Source organism: Nerophis ophidion, linkage group LG27, assembly GCF_033978795.1.
Source record: "Nerophis ophidion isolate RoL-2023_Sa linkage group LG27, RoL_Noph_v1.0, whole genome shotgun sequence".
NCBI classification, from domain to species: domain Eukaryota; kingdom Metazoa; phylum Chordata; class Actinopteri; order Syngnathiformes; family Syngnathidae; genus Nerophis; species Nerophis ophidion.
In genome coordinates, this window is record NC_084637.1 from 14,682,209 (window position 1) to 14,702,476 (window position 20,268).

The following is a 20,268-nucleotide window of genomic DNA, read 5'->3' on the forward strand; positions in this document are numbered from 1 at the left end:
TAACAGTCTGGATTGTTCGCTTCCCCTTTGGTCCGGATGACACGATGTCGAATATCTCCAAAAACAATTTGAAATGTGGACTCGTCAGACAATAGAACACTTTTCCACTTTGCATCAGTCCATCTTGGATGATCTCGGGCCCAGAGAAGCCGGCGGCGTCTCTGGGCTTTAAGATTTAACTTGCACTTACAGATGTAGCGACAAACTGTATTTGGTGACTGTGGTTTTCTGAAGTGTTCCTGAGCCTATGTGGTGATATCCTTTAGAGATTGATGTCGGTTTTTGATACAATGCCGTCTGAGGGATCAAAGGTCACGGTCATTCAATGTTGGTTTCCGGCCATGCCGCTTACGTGGAGTGATTTCTCCATATTTTCTGAACCTTTTGATGATATTATGGACCGTAGATGTTGAAATCCCTAAATTACTTGCAATTGTACTTTGAGAAACGTTGTTCTTAAACTGTTTGACTATTTGCTCACGCAGTTGAGGACAAAAGTGGTGTACTTTTCACCATCCTTTGTTGTGAAAAACTGAGCATTTTTTGGGAAGCTGTTTTATACCAAATCATGGCACCCACCTGTTCCCAATTAGCCTGCACACCTGTGGGATGTTCTACATAAATAAATGATAAATGGGTTGTACTTGTATAGCGCTTTTCTACCTTCAAGGTACTCAAAGCGCTTTGACACTACTTCCACATTTACCCATTCACACACACATTCACACACTGATGGAGGGAGCTGCCATGCAAGGCGCCAACCAGCACCCATCAGGAGCAAGGGTGAAGTGTCTTGCTCAGGACACAACAGACGTGACGAGGTTGGTACTAGGTGGGAATTGAACCAGGGACCCTCGGGTTGCGCACGGCCACTCCCACTGCGCCACGCCGTCCCAATAAGTGTTTGATGAGCATTCCTCAACTTAATCAGTATTTATTGCTACCTTTCCCAAATTTTTTGTCACCTGTTGCTGGCATCAAATTCTAAAGTTAATGATTATTTGCAAAAAAAAAAAAATGTTCATCAGTTTGAACATCAAATATGTTGTCTTTGTAGCATATTCAACTGAATATGGGTTGAAAATGATTTGCAAATCATTGTATTCTGTTTATATTTACATCTAACACAATTTCCCAACTCATATGGAAACGGGTTTTGTAAATAACAACTTCTGGGTTTACATTTGATAATAGCCTCTGGACGTCCCTCAATCGGATGCTTTCTCGACAGGTACTGCAGCATCGAACTTGTGCTAATGTTGTATGCGAGCTCCACTTAACAATGTTTGCAAACAAATGCGTTTTCCTTCGATTTTAGTGTGAAGTCTTCCCACACCTTAGACAACTTTTGTCGCTTCTTAATTCCCTCGTTTTCCAATGGCTCTTGTCCACTGCTTTCTGCCATTGCGAATTGTATCGGCGAAAAAGTTGACTAAACTCAAGCCTATTTTAAAGGAGCGTAAGATCTGATGTAAAAACGCTGTGCAATACCTAAACAATCCGTGCAGAAAATGAGCTTTGACTACTAAACGAGGCAAAATGCCATAAAAACCAAAACAAAAACATACTGACGCCTTGAGGCAGCGAAAATTCCTTGAATATATTTTGTAATCGAATTACTCAAGGAATCGTTTGAGCTCTACATGTAATAGTACTTACTGTAAGTATTTTACAAAGCTATTGACAATTAACCTTCCTAAATTCAATTACCTAGTATAATGGTTGCTATTCACATTTGTTTTTTTTGTGTTACCATAAACGTGTAGTAAAATACAATGTTCTGTGTTGAGTGGGGTTAGCACCTCATCCTGGTGGGCGTCTCTCAGGGACTCGATCTCCTCTTCATGCTCATCGTTCTTGGTGTTGAGGGCGTAAATAACCTAGAAAAAGTATACAATAGTATGAGGATGGAAGGGATTTCATGCGGCAAAGAGATCAATAGTTGCACAATAAGTTGGCACTCAGAGATGAAAACAAACAAACAGACAATGCATTTACTTATTTGTATATTGCGACTTGTCCAATGTTTTCTCCACCAAAGTGTATTCACATATCCTAATTCAATATGGATTTCTCTGCATTAAACTTCAATCAGCTATGCCCAAGTTGGAGTCAGGAACATCTCCTCAGTCATGCTCACTCTCACAAGCATAAGCCGCTTTTATAAGCTCTGCAGGTGAATGATGTGAGCTTCCTACGAATGAAGTGTGCGCTTAAGCAATTTAAAAGACCCTTCTGCAACTTTTCAGTGCTTCTACCGCCCAAAAAAGGCTAATACTAAAGGTGTTCTAATAATAAGAATAGTAATAATAATACATTTTATTTGGTAAAGCGCTTTTCAGAGTACTCAAAGACGCTTTACAGGGTAAAACATTAAAATATAAAACAGTTTAAAGTAATAATAATATAAAATAATCAATTATTCAATTAAATATTCGATCAATCAATTAAAATAATTAACCAAGGTATTTCGCTGCCAATTCCGATCTCCCATGAGTGAGATGGGCCCATACAGATCCCAGGTATTAGCAACTGTACAATGTCCAGTTTTTAAGGTGAGTGCTATTGGCAGTGCAGTAATATCAACACAATATAGAAACTACTCCCTATTTTCTATTACACACAATTGTTTGAGCAAAACAATTCTAATAGTACACAATAAGGAAACGATGAAGAAGCTACTCATTTAAATCCTTTGGTTTTTGAGCTTTTAGTCCTTTTGTGTCGAGAGAAATATTACCTAAATTTGTTACCAATTACCCAAAAAAAGACAGTTGACTTATTTTGTTACAAAACAAGAAAATGTCAGGGTTTCCCGCAGCGCTTTGTTGTTAAGGCGGCTGCCTTAACAACAAAGGGCCACTGCCTAAACTAAACTAAAGTCTTGACAAAAAAAAAAGTCTTAACAAGCTGCTCTGCTTAGTTCTGCGTCTGTCAGTATGTCTCTCCAGCACCCAGCATTGTCCCACCCACAGAACCATCTGATTGGTTACACGCAGAGCGGTGACAGCCAATCAGCAGTGTGTATTCAGAGCGCATGTAACAGCCAATCAGCAGTGTGCATTCAGATCGCATTTAACAGCAAATCAGCAGTGTGTATTCAGAGCGCATGTAACAAGCAATCAGCAGTGTGTATTCAGATCGCATGTAACAGCAAATCAGCAGTGCGTATTCAGAGCGCATGTAACGTGGAGTGAGCGGAAAGGTGGTTTTTGCAGGTAAGGCAGTAGACTTTCCCCAAATTATATTAGTCAAGTCAAGTCAGGTCAAGTCAATTTTATTTATATATCATGCTTAGAACAACTTTTAAATTGAACCAAAGTGCTTTACAGGTTATAAAAAAAAAAGCATAGAGCTACAGAAACAGAAAACAAAAAAAACAAACACTTTTTCCACTCCCGTCCTTGCACGCTACACCAATACAACAAAGATGACGGGGAGAAGACGCTGCCGAAGGTGAGCCACGTAAATAAGACCGGCTACAAAACGGCGCATCTGGAAGAGACTGTCAGAAAGCGGCTTGAAGATTATCCGTAAAACATAATCTATGTGACATTTTTGACCAAAGAACCACCATTACATGTTATGTAGACCACAAAGAAGTGTTTTCCACTTAGGGAAAAAAAAAAAAATCTAATAATATGACTCCTTTAATCCGGTGCACCTTATATGTGAAAAAAGATATAAAATAGACCATTTTTGGTCTATTTTTTCTCACGAGGTGGCGACGTCAGGACGGACAGCTTCGGACGACAGCGTGAGAGGTAGGAGATGATAATAGTACCAAAAGACAGAAACAAATCAAGGAAAAATGTGCCGATCGCACGGGAAGCTATGATTACAGCTTAGCACAGGATCAAGATCAGGAATACACCAAAGTGACAGTTGCATACCGCAAACAATGAAGCCACGCCGACTGTGGCGAACAACGTGACTAAATAGCTCTCCGATTAGTGCTCAACAGCAGGTGAACGTGCAGAGCACTAATCAGAGACAGGTGAAACCAATTAGAACCCATGGAAACCAAAACAAACACCCAAAGTGCACAAAACAGGAACTAAAGGGAGTCCAAATCTAACAGAACATAACTAAACAAAACATGATCCAGACCACGGATCATGACATTTTTAGACCAAAAATAGACATAAATAGATCATTTTTGGTTTATTTAGGCAAAAATGCTTGCTATGGGTAATGCAATCTACAAACCCCGTTTCCATATGAGTTGGGAAATTGTGTTGGATGTAAATAAACGGAATACAATTATTTGCAAATCCTTTTCAACCCATATTCAGTTGAATGCACTACAAAGACAAGATATTTGATGTTCAAACTCATTAATTTAATTTTTTTTGCAAATAATTAGCTTAGAATTTTATGGCTGCAACACGTGCCAAAGTAGTTGGGAAAGGGCATGTTCACCCCTGTGTTACATCACCTTTTCTTTTAAAAACACTCAATAAACAGTTGGGAACTGAGGAAACTAATTGTTGAAGCTTTGAAAGTGGAATTCTTTACCATTCTTGCTTGATGGACAGCTAAAGTTGTTCAACAGTCTGGGGTCTTGTTGTCGTATTTTACGCTTCATAATGCGCCACACATTTTAGATGGGAGACAGATCTGGACTGCAGGCAGGCCAGTCTAGTACCCGCATTCTTTTACTACAAAGCCACAATGTTGTAACACGTAGCTTGGCATTTTCTTACTGAAATAAGCAGGGGCGTCCATGATAACATTGCTTGGACGGCAACATATGTTGTTCCAAAACCTGTATGTACCTTTCAGCATTAATGGTGCCTTCACAGATGTGTAAGTTACTCATTCCTTGGCCACTAATACACCCTCATACCATCACACATGCTGGATTTTCATCTTTGCGCCTAGAACAATCCGGATGGTTATTTTCCTCTTTGATCTGGAGGACACAACGTCCACAGTTTCCCCCAAAAAATTTAAATGTGGACTCGTCAGACCACAGAACACTTTTCCACTTTGCATCAGTCCATCTTAGATGAGCTTAGGCCCAGCAAAGCTGGTGGCATTTCTGGGTGTTGTTGATAAAAGGCTTTCGCTTTGCATTGTAGAGCTTTAACTTGCACTTACAGATTTAGCGACAAACTGTATTTAGTGTTACTAGTTTTCTGAAGTGTTCCTGAGCCCATGTGGTGATATCCTTTAGATATGTCGGTTTTTGATACAGTGCTGTCTGAGGGATCGAAGGTAACGATCATTCAATGTTGGTTTTCGGGCATGCTGCTTAGGGTGGAGTGATTTTTCCAAATTCTCTGAACCTTTTGATGATATTATGGACCGTAGATGTTGAAATCCCTAAATTTCTTGCAATTGCACTTTGAGAAGCATTGTTCCTAAACTGTTTGACTATTTGCTCACGCAGTTGTGGACAAAGGGGTGTACCTCGCCCCATCCTTTCTTGTGAAAGACTGAGCATTTTTAGGGAAGCTGTTTTTATACCCAATCATGGCACCCACCTTTTCCGAATTAGCCTGCACACCTGTGGGATGTTCTAAATATGTGTTTGATGAGCATTCCTCAACTTTATCAGTATTTATTTTCACCTTTCCCAACTTCTTTGTCACGTGTTGCTGGCATCAAGTTCTAAAGTTAATGATTATTTGCAAAAAAAAAATGTTTATCAATTTGAACATCAAATATGTTGTCTTTGTAGCATATTCAACTGGGTTGAATATGGGTTGAACTATATGGGTTGAAAATCGTTTACAAATCATTTTATTCCGTTTATATTTACATTTAACACAATTTCCCAACTCATATGGAAACGGGGTTTTTACTTTGAATGTAAACAACATATGCGCCTTATAATCCAATGCGCCCTACGATCCAGAAAATACGGTAACTAAATCTGTATTGGGAAGTGATGTCATCATTTTAGTGAGCGTCCAACACCATTTGCATGTTGTTTTTGTTACAGCTACAAAAAACATATATCAGGCCAGAGTAAAAAAAAAGGTGCATTTCATCCTTCTGTTCTATGGAAGCCTTTGATTCCCAGCCCTGCATCAGTCATGCGAGCGCTGCTTTAATTATACATGATTATTGTAATGACGCCTGCTGCTTTCATCTCATTTCTTTTTCTGCTTCTTGTTTTCGCTGTTGTCTCCGTCTCCCAGGAATGCGGACACGCTACTATTTGTGTCGGCAGGTTTCATAAATAAAAGACATATTCCGCATGCAACAAACGGTGACGAGCGATGTTGCTCAAACGGTGTATTCATGTGCTTCTAGTGACACTTCCTAGAGGTGATACTGTACGTGTGAGACATGTACGGTATCTTCCAGATATATTCCGCATGTTAAGAAAAAAAAGCCCATCATTACTATCATTGAGGGATAAATACACTGATTTTCTACCTTCATTCTAAGCTGAATGAATAAAGTAGAGCAGATATTGTGAGCCAATACACAAAAAAATACATGAAGAAATTATTTTCACTGTTAAAGCTGCAGAGGGGGTACAAACTCCATACTTTTTCGGATTTAGTTGCCATAAAATCCAACAAATAGTTTTATACTATATGTTTGTAAATGTAGGAACATTTTGTAGTTTAGAAAAGGATGATATATTTTCTATGTTTTTAAGTTAAAGTTTAAGTAACAGAAGTGAAATTAACCTCTGCATTTTTGACCCATCCCCTTGTTCCACCCACTGGGAGGAGAGGGGAGCAGTGAGCAGCAGCGGTGGCCGCGCTCGGGAATCATTTTGGTGATTTAACCCCCAATTCCAACGCTAGATGCTGAGTGCCAAGCAGGGAGGTTGTCATGTCTGGGTGATCATGTTTTGTTTTTTTGGACACTCAGTTCCTGTTTTTGCACTTCCTGGGTTGTTTTGTTACCATGACTACTCATTAGTTTTCACCTGTCACGCACCTGTCTCACATTTTGCACTCGCACACCTGTTTTCACTGATCATGTCACTGATATTTAAGCCGTTCTGTTTCTGTTCTTTGTCCTGGTAACATCGCCGTCAATCACCGTCTACCATCTTCTACCACCGTCTTCTACCACCATCCGTCACCCTTGATACCTTTACCCACGTCATGCCATGCTACCGCCACTCTGCTTCATGTCATGTTTACAGTTCCATGCCAAGTAAGTTGTGTTTATTGTTCATAGTACATGCCATCGTGCAAGTTTTGTTTCCTTAGTCAGTTTTGTACTTCCCCCTTGTGTGCGTCTTTTGTTTGCCTTTTTTTTGTAGTTATAGTTTTAAAATAAAGGATGTCTCTACCTTCACGCCATCTCCGGTCCAAGTTCACTTGCATCTCAGGAAAACAACCACCTCATAGTCCAAGTATTGACAGAGGTAATGGGTGCCATTTTTATAGACTTTGCTATGACTCGGCCGGAGTTTGAACTCACGACCTACCCATCTCAGGGCGGACACTCTAACCACAAGGCCACTGAGCAGGTCTATGTGCTAATGCTACTCATAGTGACAGATAGAACAATGAAATGCTCTTTCACATGAAACACATAATCAACCTGTACTGTTGTGATATGCAATATGTCAATAAAAGTTGGGAAAGACTGCCTTGGAGGAGTATTAAATGTTAGCATTTAAGATAGCTAGCAATTAGCGAACTCGCAATTAACGGCCCTAATTTCTAGCTAGCAATTTATAGCGCTAGCTCCCAGATACCAGTTGGCATGCTATTAGCTAGCCAGCCAGCGATTAACAAACCAATCAATCAATCAATCAATCAATCAATCAAAGATTAACACGATAGTTACCAGCTAGTGACTAGCACTCTCTTTCAGCTAGCAATTGATGGCGCTAGCTGCCAGCTAGTGGTTAACAGTGTTAGTTGTCAGCTAGCGATTAGCGCTCTTGTTTCCAGCTAGTGGTTAACGTGGCACTGTGGAGGCCCTGAGTAGCTTGTTCACCATTAGACTGTTACATCCACAATTCAAGACTTTACAACGCACTTATGTGATTACTGTAAAGTTTTTGTTGTGTTGTGCAATACCGATGTTAGCGTGTTATTGTTTTATTTTATCTTCCATCCATAAATAGTAGTAAGGAACATATAGTATATATATTATGATTTTTTTTTTGGTTTTCATTAGCCGTATTCCGGATCATGTTTTGTGTTTTTTGTTTGTTTTAGACTCCTTCAGTTCCTGTTTGTCCACCTCCGGAGTTTGTTACCATGGTTATGTATTAATTTCACCTGCCTCTTGTGTTCGGGACGCTCACCTGTTTCCAATCAGAGACACTATTTAAGCCTGCCTTTACCGGTCACTCGTCTTGGCTTCTTTGTTTGCTTCACGCTACTGTCACGTAAGATTTGTTTGTTCGTGCTAAAGCTAATAAGTTTTCTAAGTTTTGTTTGTCTCCTAGCCCATAGTACTTAGCTTCAAGAGGATCGACACCTTGTCCCGTCGGGTTATTTTCTGTTTTGTACCTCTTTGAGTCTTGATTCAAAATTAAATCATGTTCCTACCTACAAGTCCTGTCCAGAGTCGTCCGTTGGCATCCCGAGAGAGCGAACCGCGCAGCAAGCTGTGTAAACCCAGTCGTGACATTACTGCTTATGTAAAAATCTGCACTGCAACAATGTAATTTCCTTATTGTGGGGCTAAAAAAAAAAAGTCTATGCTAACAGTGATTGATCTAGTTACCAGATAGCGATTAATGCTCTAGTTTCCAGCTAGATGTTGAGAGCACTATTTGCCAGCTAGCGATTAACAGCACTAGATGCCAGTTTGCATTTAACGTGCTACTTGCCAGCTAGCGATTAACACTCTAGTTACCCGCTAGCCATTAACGCTCTAGATTGTAGGTAGCGATTAGCAGTGCTAGCGGCCAAACAGCAATTAATGGTGCCAGCTACCAAATAGTAAATGGGTTATACTTGCATAGTGCTTTTCTACCTTATAAAAGGAACTCAAAGCGCTTTGACACTATTTCCACATTCATGATGGCGGGAGCTGCCATGCAAAGCGCTAACCAGGACCCATCAGGAGCAAGGGTGAAGTGTCTTGCTCAAGGACACAACGGACGTGACTAGGATGGCAGAAGGTGGGGATTGACCCAGGAACCCACAGGTTGCTGGCATAGCCACTCTCCCAACTGCGCCACACCGTTCTAAATATTAATGGCGCTAGCTGCTAGTATCCAGATATCATTTAACGGCCCTGGCTGCCAGCTAGCGATTAACGCAGCTAGAACACAAATGGCGATTAATAGTGCAAGCTGGCAGGTAGCAGTTAGCGCGCGAGTTGCCAGCTAACTATTAGAGATGCAATACTAAACTGTATTATTTAAAGGGGAACATTATCACCAGACCTATGTAAGTGTCAATATATACCTTGATGTTTCAGAAAAAAGACCATATGTTTTTTTAACGGATTTCCGAACTCTAAAAAGGTGAATTTGGCGATTGAAACGCCTTTCAATTGTTCGCTGTCGGAGCGATGACCTTTCACCCGTGATGTCACAACAGGAAGCAATCCGCCATTACACACACCAAGTCAAATCAGCTCTGTTATTTTCCGTTTTTTCGACTGTTTTCCATACCTTGGAGACATTATGCCTCGTCGGTGTGTTGTCGGAGGGTGTAACAACACGAACAGAGACGGATTCAAGTAGACTTACGTGGAGTGTGCTAATCAGACATATCAATGGTCACGGCATGCTAATTGATGCTAACATGCTATATAGGCTAGCTGTATGTACATATTGCATCATTATGCCTCATTTGTAGCTATATTTGCATCCAGCCTTTCCCTCCACCCACATTTAATGCCAAAATAACACATACCAATCGGATTCAAGTTGCACCAGTGGTCAAAAGATGCGAAAGTCCCTCATTTGTTCTGCACTTTACCGACGATAGCAATGCTACGACAGAGATGGCATAGAGATGTGTGGATATCCTGCGACACTCAAAGCAGTAGCATTTCCAACGATAAAGTCAAAGAAATCACAAAGGTGAGTTTTGTTGATGTTATTGACTTATGTGCTAATCAGACATATTTGGTCATGGCATGACTCGAAGCTAATCGATGCTAACATGCTATTTAGGCTAGCTGTATGTACATATTGCATCATTATGCCTCATTTGTAGCTATAATGCATCCAGCCTTTCCCTCCACCCACATTAAATGCCAAACAAACACATACCAATCGACGGATTCAAGTTGCACCAGTGGTCAAAAGATGCAATCTTTGGTTAGAAGGCAATCGCCGAATTCGTCCTCATTGCCGCTGTCTGTCTTGATATTGCTCAGTAGCTTCAGTTTCTTCTTGAATTTCGTTTTCCCCATCTGCCTCCACACTCCAACCATCCGTTTCAATACATGCATAGTCAGTTGAATCGCTTAAGCCGCTGAAATCCGAGTCTGAATCCGAGCTAATGTCGCTTTATCTTTCTGTTCTATCCGCCATGTTTGTTTGTATTGGCATCATGCAGTGACGTCACAGGAAAATGGACGGGTGGATATAGCGATGGTGAAAATCAGGCACTTTGAAGCCGTTTTTAGGGATATTGCGTGATGGGTAAAAATTTGAAAAAAAACTTCGAAAAATAAAATAAGGATTTTTATTGGGTTTTAACCCTTCTGAAATTGTGATAATGTTCCCCTTTAAATATAACTGTCTTTCACGATAATATAGTACCTTTACGAGTGGTTTAATTCAAAACATTATATTATACAAGATATCTTAGCTCCAGTTCGCCATCATTTTGGGGGTCTTTGGCCTACAAAACATTAGTGGCGAGCATGCTCAATGCTCACTTAGAGGGGTCATGGGTTCGAGTCCAGTGTTGGAGCATGCGGGATGACAACTGGAATATTTGGAGCTTGTAATAGTTGCCAGCTGGAAATTACCCAAAGACAGTTGACATTGTAGTTCAGCCACACATGGATGAATAATCCTTGTTCTTGTCTTTGTTGCTTGCAGGCAGGAAATCATCTCATTTGCTCCCATTAAGCAAGGCACTAGGGGTTTCTCGTTTGAATACGACCAAAACAAACTGAGAGCACAGATTTAGCTCAGCCACAAACTGGGCACAAAACCAACCTAGTGAGGGGTCGTCACATCCACCGTATTTATTTTCACACAAAGCATTAAATGGGTCATTTTTTTTTTCTACATTTAAAATACTTCCTTGTGGTCTACATAACATGTTAGGGTGTTTTTTTTGGTCAAAATGTTGCATAGATTATGTTTTACAGACCATATTCAAACCGTCTCCTCAGGATACATTGTTTGGTGCGCGGTCTTATTTACATGGCTCCACTATGACTGCGTCTTTTCCCCGCCACCTTTGTTGTAGTTTTTCCATATGGAGTCGACTGACAGATTTAACTTTAATTCACATCTGAATCGCAATTCTTATTCATCCTTATCCTAAATTGATACATAATTTTCGAAATTCGCATGTGAGTTTGCATGTGAGTCAAGGCAGGTGGTGTGTTTATAGGAATTTTGGTCCGTTCTTCCAAAAGTGCATTGGTGAGGTTGGTCGAGAAGGCCATATATATATATATACACACACACATCTATATATATATATGTGTGAGTGTATATATATATATATATATATATATATATATATATATATATATATATAGTTCTCCACGGGTCGCCACCTTGTCGTGGTGGATAGCCTTGTGTGTTCGGAAGAACCTAAGAGCGATGCCGTCGGGAGCCTCGGCTCCTGGTAGGTTCAACCATGGCGGTAAGGTCGAGGGGGAGGTTCCAGAAGAAGCACGATCCAAAAACCTCAACGGCGGAACTGGCGGAGGATGACGCGTCGCCCCCGGCAGTAAAGGCGGATGAAGGTTAAGGGTGCCTCACTGCCTACTGGGTGCACCGTGTGTGTTTGGCTACGGGAGTAAACCCCTAACGACAAATCTGTTGTGAAAGCCCGCATCAGGCAGCCATCAACAGACCGGTGTGCTCACAGTCTTCTGCAACTCCTTCCTGCAGAACGTCGTCATGAGCTTTTCATGCCACTGGAAGACGTAGGGGGGAGCCAAGGTAGTGAGGGTAGTGATGAGCACCACTTCCTTCAGTCTAATCTACTCCTTGTGCAGGCCTTCTCCAAACACCCCCACCCCCTTTCCCACCCCATCCCCTCCCCTCAAAGTCCTGTGGCGATGGAGAAGGGTGGTAGATACAGGTCAGGATGTGACCGGGAGCATCTAGCCCAACTCTGCACGCAGGCGGTGTGGGATAGACGGTCGCTGAAGTACGGGACGGAACGGCGTGTCTCTTCGGCAGCTCCCCACGTGACTGAGTAGCCCCACCCTGCTCACCCTGAGATGGGAAGGGCCTAGAAAATGTGGCCTAAAAATGGTCTGTTCCTCCACTCCCGGGCAGCTTACCGCAGCTGTCGGGTCATACCCCCATGCGGTTGAAAACCCAAGAATAAAACCCAACTGATGCTCACACTAGCGACTTGGAACGTCCGTACACTTTTGGATGTGCGTGATGATTCATCTTGTCCCCGCAGAAGAACAGCGTTGGTGGCGCACGAACTGAAGAGGTATAACATCGACATTGCGGCCCTCAGCAAGACCCGCTTCCATGGGGAGGACTCCATAGCCGAGGTGGGAAAAGGATACACTTTCTTCTGGAAAGGGCTTCCGGAAGGCTCCCGTCGCCTCCATGGTGTAGGCTTCGATGTGCAGACCTCCTTACTTCAGAAGCTTCCCGAATCTCCAGTTGGCATTAGCGAAAGGTTGATGACCTGGAGGATTTCCCTCACCAATAACCATTACTGCACCCTCATCAGCGCCTATGCCCCAACACTGACTGCCGACCCTCAATGTAAGGAAAAGTTCTATGCCTCCCTGCACTCCGCCATCAGCAAAACACCACTCACTTACTAGCTCATCCTTCTAGGGGATTTTAACGCAAGAGTGGGCTCGGACAGTGTACTGTGGAGGGAAGTTATGGGTCGGCATGGTGTTGGCAAGCTCAACAACAATGGTCTCCGTCTTCTCACTCTATGTTCTGAGCATCAACTGGTCATCACAAACACCTTGTTCCAAGTACAAGTACAAAACATCTTGGCAACACCCTCGCTCTAAACAGTGGCATCTCCTAGATTACATCATAACCCACCACGCGGACAGGAAGGAGGTGCGCATCACTAGGGCCATGCTTGGAGCTGACTGTTGGACTGACCACCGCCTGATCAGAACAAAGATTGACTTAGAAATACGTCCTCAACAGAGAAAAACACCACCTTCCAAGAGGCTCAACTGCGATGCACTGAAGTCCACGCACTGCGTCAACCAGCTCAGGAAAAAGGTAGCAGATCAGCTGTCCAAGATTCCTGAAGTGCCACCAGATCTGGACACTGGACCTACCTGGAGCACCCTACGCACTGCCCTCCACCAGGCGGCCGTGGAGTCTATAGGGTACACCAGAAGGCGACATCAAGACTGGTTTGACAATGGTGCGCCAGGAATCTATGACCTGCTTCAGGCAAAACACAAGGCCCTTGCAGCTCACATATCAAACCCTCAATCCACCGTCCTGAAGGCTCAGCTCATCCGCCTCAGAAGTGAAATCCAGCGCACCCTCAGAGCCATGGAGAATGACTGGTGGACACAGAAGGCCCGCGAAATACAACATCACGCAGACACCAACAACTCTCTTGCCTTCCATGACTCCATCAAGTCCATCTATGGCCCACAGAGGAAGAACATCACCCCAGTTAGATCAGCTGACGGCACCACTCTCTACAAGGACAAACAACAGATCCTGGACAGATGGACTGAGCACTTCAGGCTACTGCTGAACACCACAAACCCTGTACAGACAGACATACTCTCTGACCTCCCATGCCTGCCCCCTGTAGACTCGCTGGACTCCTCTCCCAGCTTCTCAGAGGTACTCAAGGCCAACAAGGGTCTAAAAAACAACAACAGCCCAGGCCTTGACGAGATCCCGGGAGAAATCTAGAAGCATGGTGGATGTCTCCTGCACCGCAGAGTTCACCAGCTGATCACTGCCATCTGGTCGTCTGAAGTTATCCTGCAAGATTGGAAGGATGCTAACATCATATCGATCTATAAGCGCAAAGGCGACAAAGCAGACTGCGGCAACAGCAGAGGTATCTCCCTACTATCAGCAGCTGGGAAGGTGCTAGCAAGGATCATGTCACATCGAGTACCAACTCATGTAACCGAAAACATCCTGCCCCAATCTCAATGCAGCTTTAGACGTGATCGGAGCACCGCAGACATTATCTTTGTTGCCAGACAGGTACAGGAAAAATGCAGAGAACACCGCAAAGACTTGTACATGGCATTCATTGACCTGTCCAAGGCCTTCGATACAGTAAACCGGGACTTGCTGTGGGAAGTACTTGGAAAACTAGGTGTACAGGCAAAGTTCTGCAACCTACTGCGACAGCTACACGATGGCATGCAGGCCTGTGTGAGCACCGGCGGCCAATAATCCCCATTTTTCAGTGTGGATGTGGGGATCAAGCAAGAGTGTGTCCTTGCCCCAACCATATTCAACATGTTCATTTCCACTGTCACCCTCCTGTCCCATAAACACCTGGACCCCACAGATGGGATTCAGATACAATACCGGCTGGATGGTAACCTTTTTAACATCCGTCGCCTCCAAGCCAACACTAAACTCACCACCCAGCATATTCTGGAACTACAGTATGCAGATGATTGCGCTGTACTTGCACACTAACCAGAGTCTCTCCAGCGCGCACTGAATGTGGTAGCCTCCATCTACAGTGCCATCGGTCTTCAAATAAACACCAAGAAAACACAAATACTCGTGTAGGAGTTTACTCCACAGCCAAACACGCCGATCTACACCCTTGACGGGCACCCATTAGCCACCGTCCCCCACTTCACCTACCTCGGTAGCACCCTGTCGCCATCCTGCACCATTGACGATGACGTCCAGGCCCGTATTGGCCTGGCCTCTGCTGCCAGGGTTTTCCTGAACAGGAATCTAACCGTCTCCACCAAGACAGCCGTGTATAAGGCAGTCTGCCTCTCCACGCTGCTCTATAGTTCCGAAACCTGGACACCCTACCAGAGGCACATCCAGAGTCGAGGCCTTCCACATCCGCTGCCTCCAAAGGATCCTAGGTCTGACCTGGGAATACAGGGTGCCTTACACTGAAATTTATGACCGGACTAACACACCCAGCATCACAGCACTCCTTGGCCAAAAACAGCTAAGATGGGTCGGACATGTGATTCGTATGCCAGCCCACCGCCTACCCCGTCAGATATTGTATGGCCAGCTTTTAGTCGGTCAATGGTCTGCCAGGGGCCCGAAGAAAATGGTACAAGGACCACATTAAAACTCTCCTGAAAAAGTGTGACATCAAACCACCAGCACTGGAGTCCGTGGCTGCTGACCGCCAGACCTGGAGCTCTACTTGCCACCAGGGAATCACTCATCTTCGGAAGTTCACAGAGCGGAGAGCACAGCGGCATGCACAAAGACACCAACGTCCCACAGAAGCAGTGACCATCACTGCTGCCTTCCCCTGTCCCTCCTGTGACAAAGTCTGTGGATCACGCATAGGCCTGAGCAGCCACTTGGCTATGCACAGGCGAAAGGCACAACAATAACCAATCCAATACTTCGTTTGGACCAACGTCATCGACATCGATGAACTGCCATAACAAAAAACAAAAAAAAAACAAAAAAAAAATATATATATATATATATATATACACACATACATATATATATATATACAGTATACATACATACATATATATACAGTATACATACATACATACATATATATACACAGTATACATACATATATAACATCAATTTTTAAAATATATTTTAGGCCCTTTCCAGGCAACCAGAAGGCGCTCTTCTAACTTGTAACCTGTTTTGAAAAAGTTACCTAGACCAAAAAATATGGTTGAATCGGTTTGAATCAAGAATTGATTCTGAATTGAATCATCAACCCAGGAGTCTGAATCCGATCGAACAGTCAAGTCTCCGAATAATTACACCCCTATTTTGAACTATATTTCGTATTATAAATGCAAAAGCGGAGGATACATGTGCATGTGTGAGCCAGTCTGCCCCACAACAAGAGATGGCGAAAAAAAAAGGAGCCTAATGATTAATTCGACTACAATGCTGGACCCCTTCCTCTTCCAACATGACTGTACACTAGTGCACAAAACAAGGTCCATAAAGACAGGAATGACAGAGTCTGGTGTGGATAAACTTGACTAGCCTGCACAGAGTCCTGACCAGAACCCGATAAAATGGAGACTGAGAGCCAGGCCTTCTTAACCAACATCAGTGTGTGACCTCACCAATGCGCTTTTGGAAGAATGGTGGAAAATTCCTATAAACACACTCAGCAACCCCGTGGACAGCCTTCCTAGAAGAGTTGAAGCTGTAATAGCTGCAAAAGGTGGACCGACATCATAATGAACCCTATGGGTTAGGAATGGGATGGCACTTCAAGTTCGCATGTGAGTCAAAGCAAGTGGCCAAATACTATTGGCAATACAGTATGTGTGTGTGTGTATATATATATATATATATATATATATATATATTTTTTATTTTTTAATTTTTTATTCAAACACAATTTTTAAAATGTTTTAGGCCCTTTCCACGCAACCAGAAGGCACTCTTCTAACTTGTAACCTGTTTCGAAAAAGTTACTTAGACCAAAAAATACGTTTGAATCGGTTTGAATAGAGAATGGATTCTGAATTGAATCATCACTCTATAAATAAATGGGTTGTACTTGTATAGCGCTTTTCTACCTTCAAGGTACTCAAAGCGCTTTGACACTACTTCCACATTTACCCATTCACACACACATTCACACACTGATGGAGGGAGCTGCCATGCAAGGCGCCAACCAGCACCCATCAGGAGCAAGGGTGAAGTGTCTTGCTCAGGACACAACGGACGTGACGAGGTTGGTACTAGGTGGGGATTGAACCAGGGACGCTCGGGTTGCGCACGGCCACTCTCCCCACTGCGCCACGGAGTCTGAACCGTCAGGTCCCCGAATACTTAGACCCCTATTTTGAATTATACTCTCCTTTGTATTAGAAATGGCAAAAGCGAAGGATGCATGTGCGAGCCAGTCCGTCCCTCAACAAGAGGATGGCGAAAAAAGAAGGAGCCTGATGATAAATTCGACTACAATGCTGTACCCCTTCCCGTTTAGCTTGGTTGGTAGAGCGGCCGTGCCAGCAACTTGAGGGTTGCAGGTTCGATTCCCGCTTCCGCCATCCTAGTCAATGACGTTGTGTCCTTGGGCAAGACACTTTACCCACCTGCTCCCAGTGCCACCCACACTGGTTTAAATGTAACTTAGATATTGGGTTTCACTATGCAAAGCGCTTTGAGTCACTAGAGAAAAAGCGCTATATAAATATAATTCACTTCACTTCACTCTTCCAACATGACTGTGCGCCAGTGCACAAAAAAAGGTCCATAAAGACAGGAATGACAGCGTCTGGTGTGGATGAACTTGACTATACTTTAGGCAATATAGTGCTTTAAACCCTTTCCTTTTTTTTGTTTGCACTCATTGGAGTTTTATCGTCTGCTTGCTAAGCAGCTTTGGTTTTGTTTCTGTTCCCACATCAACAGCCCTCCTTACTACTAGTACTATTTCTGCACACAGCTTTGCTCTCGGGTAAAAAAAAAAAAAACCTGCATCTCCTAAAACAGGGGTGTTAAAACGTACGGCCCGCAGGATGAGTATAACAAATGGACGACATTTTTTAATGAAAGAAACTGCTGTTCTAAATGTGTCCACTGGATGTCGCAATAGCAATTTTTTTGTATATTTGTAGATGATGCTACATATGTTAAAAAATAAAAATAAACCACATTATGTTAGTGTACTAGTTGTGGAAAATGAGCAAAGTACATAAATAACTTGCTGTAATTATCCATCCATCCATTTTTCTACCGCTTATTCCCTTTGGTGCCTATCTCAGCTACAATCTGGCGGAAGGCGGTGTACACCCTGGACAAGTCGCCACCTCATCGCAGGGCCTGCTGTAATTAGATTTTGATATTATTTTTTATTTTGATGGATTGAAAATGAACACCAATGAGTTGACTGATGAACATTATCACATAATGTATTCAGAAAGTATAAATAACAACAAATAAAAATATAACACAAACATGTAAGTGTAAATAACCCCGACAAAATTATGATTTGTACTTTTTCAGAAGGTGCTTGTTCTATTTTCAAACAAAGAAAACAATCTGAAGTTGGCTTTATTTTTATGTTATCATGCCGTGATTTTACCAGTCCGGCCCACTTGGAAGTGGATTTTTCTCCACGTGGCCCCGGATCTAAAATAAGTTTGACACCCCTGATCTAAACAGATAACAGAGCATGAGACGCCAAAACGGCAATTGCGACATAAATACAATATTACCATATAAATTATTCAGAAAGTATAAATAACGACAAAAAAAAAGATAGCGTAGAATTAACCGCAACATGTAAGTGTAAATAACCCAGACAAAATTATGATTTGTACATTTTCAGAATGTGCTTGTTCTATTTTCAAACAAAGGAAACAATCCAAACTTGTCTATTTTTAAGTTATCGTGCCATGATTTTACCAGTCCGGCCCACTTGGGAGTAAATTTTTTTCCATGTGGCCCCCGATCTAAAATGAGTTTGACACCCTTGATCTAAACAGATAACAGAGCATAAGACGCCAAAACGGCAATTGCAACATAAATACAATATTATCATATAAATTATTCAGAAAGTATAAACGACAAAAAAAAGATAGCGTAGAATTAACCGCAACATGTAAGTGTAAATAACCTCGACAAAATTATGATTTGTACATTTTCAGAATGTGCTTGTTCTATTTTCAAACAAAGAAAACAATCTGAAGTTGCCTTTATTTTTAAGTTATCGTGCTGTGATTTTACCAGTCCGGCCCACTTGGGTGTAGATTTTCCTCCATGTGGCCCCCCATCTAAAATGAGTTTGACACCCCTGGTCTAGACATTTGTGGCTGAGTCAGTCATAAAGATGATATTTTTCTCCTCCAAAGTTTCCATAACTTGTTATCCATTAGCCCACACACATAGAACAAAAGCACAACAGTGTTATATTAAGTCTCACATTTGCAGCCTGCACTTTATGAACTAGTCCCACTAAAACGGATTTGTGAATGTGGCCTTCTTTTATAAGGAACGAAAAGCAGACTGGGTATTGAAGCAGGTGTCAAAGGCTGTAACAGTTATCTGGCGGGGAAATGAAAATATAATGTTGGAGCAAAATGAGTTTTTTCTTCAGGAACAATGGAACAGCATCATCAAACCTGAACTAAAAGAATTCATTGGGGCAGGTTGTTTATTTGCAGCATTCATTGTAATTTCTGCAAAAAGAGTCTTTCTTCCTCAAGCTGTTCTTTTTCTTCAACGATCAGGGTGAAAGTGGGAAAGGGAGGTTAAAACGGGTGAGGGTGGTCAGTGCGGGGATCTAAACGGGAGGAAGTGGGGGCAGCAAACATGGCTGCCATATCATCAGTGTAAATAACCCGACAAAATTAGGATTTGTACATTTTCAGAATGTGCTTGTTCTATTTTCAAATAAATCTGAAGTTGTCTTTATTTTTAAGTTATCGTGCCGTGATTTTACCAGTCCGGCCCACTTGGGAGTAGATTTTTCTCCACGTGGCCCCCCATCTAAAATGAGTTTGACACCCCTGATCTAAACAGACAACAGAGCATATGACGCCAAAACGGCAATTGCAACATAAATGCAATATCATCATATAAATCATGGGTGTAAAACTCTGGCCCGCGGGCCACATTTGGCCTGCTGTGTAATTTAATTTGGCCCTTGAGGCAATATCAAATTAAGATTAGAGCCGGCCCGCCGGTATTATACAGCGGCGATGCCTCTGTAACACTGCATTCACCGCTGATACTCGTACTTGCCAACCCTCAAGATTTTCCTGGGAGACTCCAAAAGTTCAGTGCCCCTCCCGAAAATCTCCCGGGGCAACCATTCTTCCGAATATCTCCTGATTTCCACCCGGACAACAATATTGAGGGCGTGCCTTGAAGGCACTGCCTTTAGAGTCCTCAACAGCCTGGCGTCACGTCCACTTTTCCGCCATACAAACAACGTGCCGGCCCAGTCGCATAATATATGCGGCTTTAACTCACAAGTGAATGCAACGCATACTTGATCAACAGCCATAAGGGTCACACTGAGGCTGGCTGTATAAACAACTAAC

The 20,268-nt window shown here is 42.7% G+C and overlaps 1 protein-coding gene across 6 annotated transcripts in view; it reads right to left on the reverse strand.

Annotated features, from left to right (window-relative positions):
- Nucleotides 1-20,268, reverse strand: part of LOC133544282 (protein FAM184A-like) — a 148,682-nt gene that overhangs the window by 119,540 nt on the left and 8,874 nt on the right. For all 6 annotated transcript variants that reach the window (XM_061889459.1, XM_061889461.1, XM_061889463.1 and 3 more), the window contains exon 2: nt 1,803-1,880. In XM_061889459.1, the coding sequence (XP_061745443.1) occupies nt 1,803-1,880 (78 nt within the window). The remainder of the gene's footprint in view (nt 1-1,802; nt 1,881-20,268) is intronic.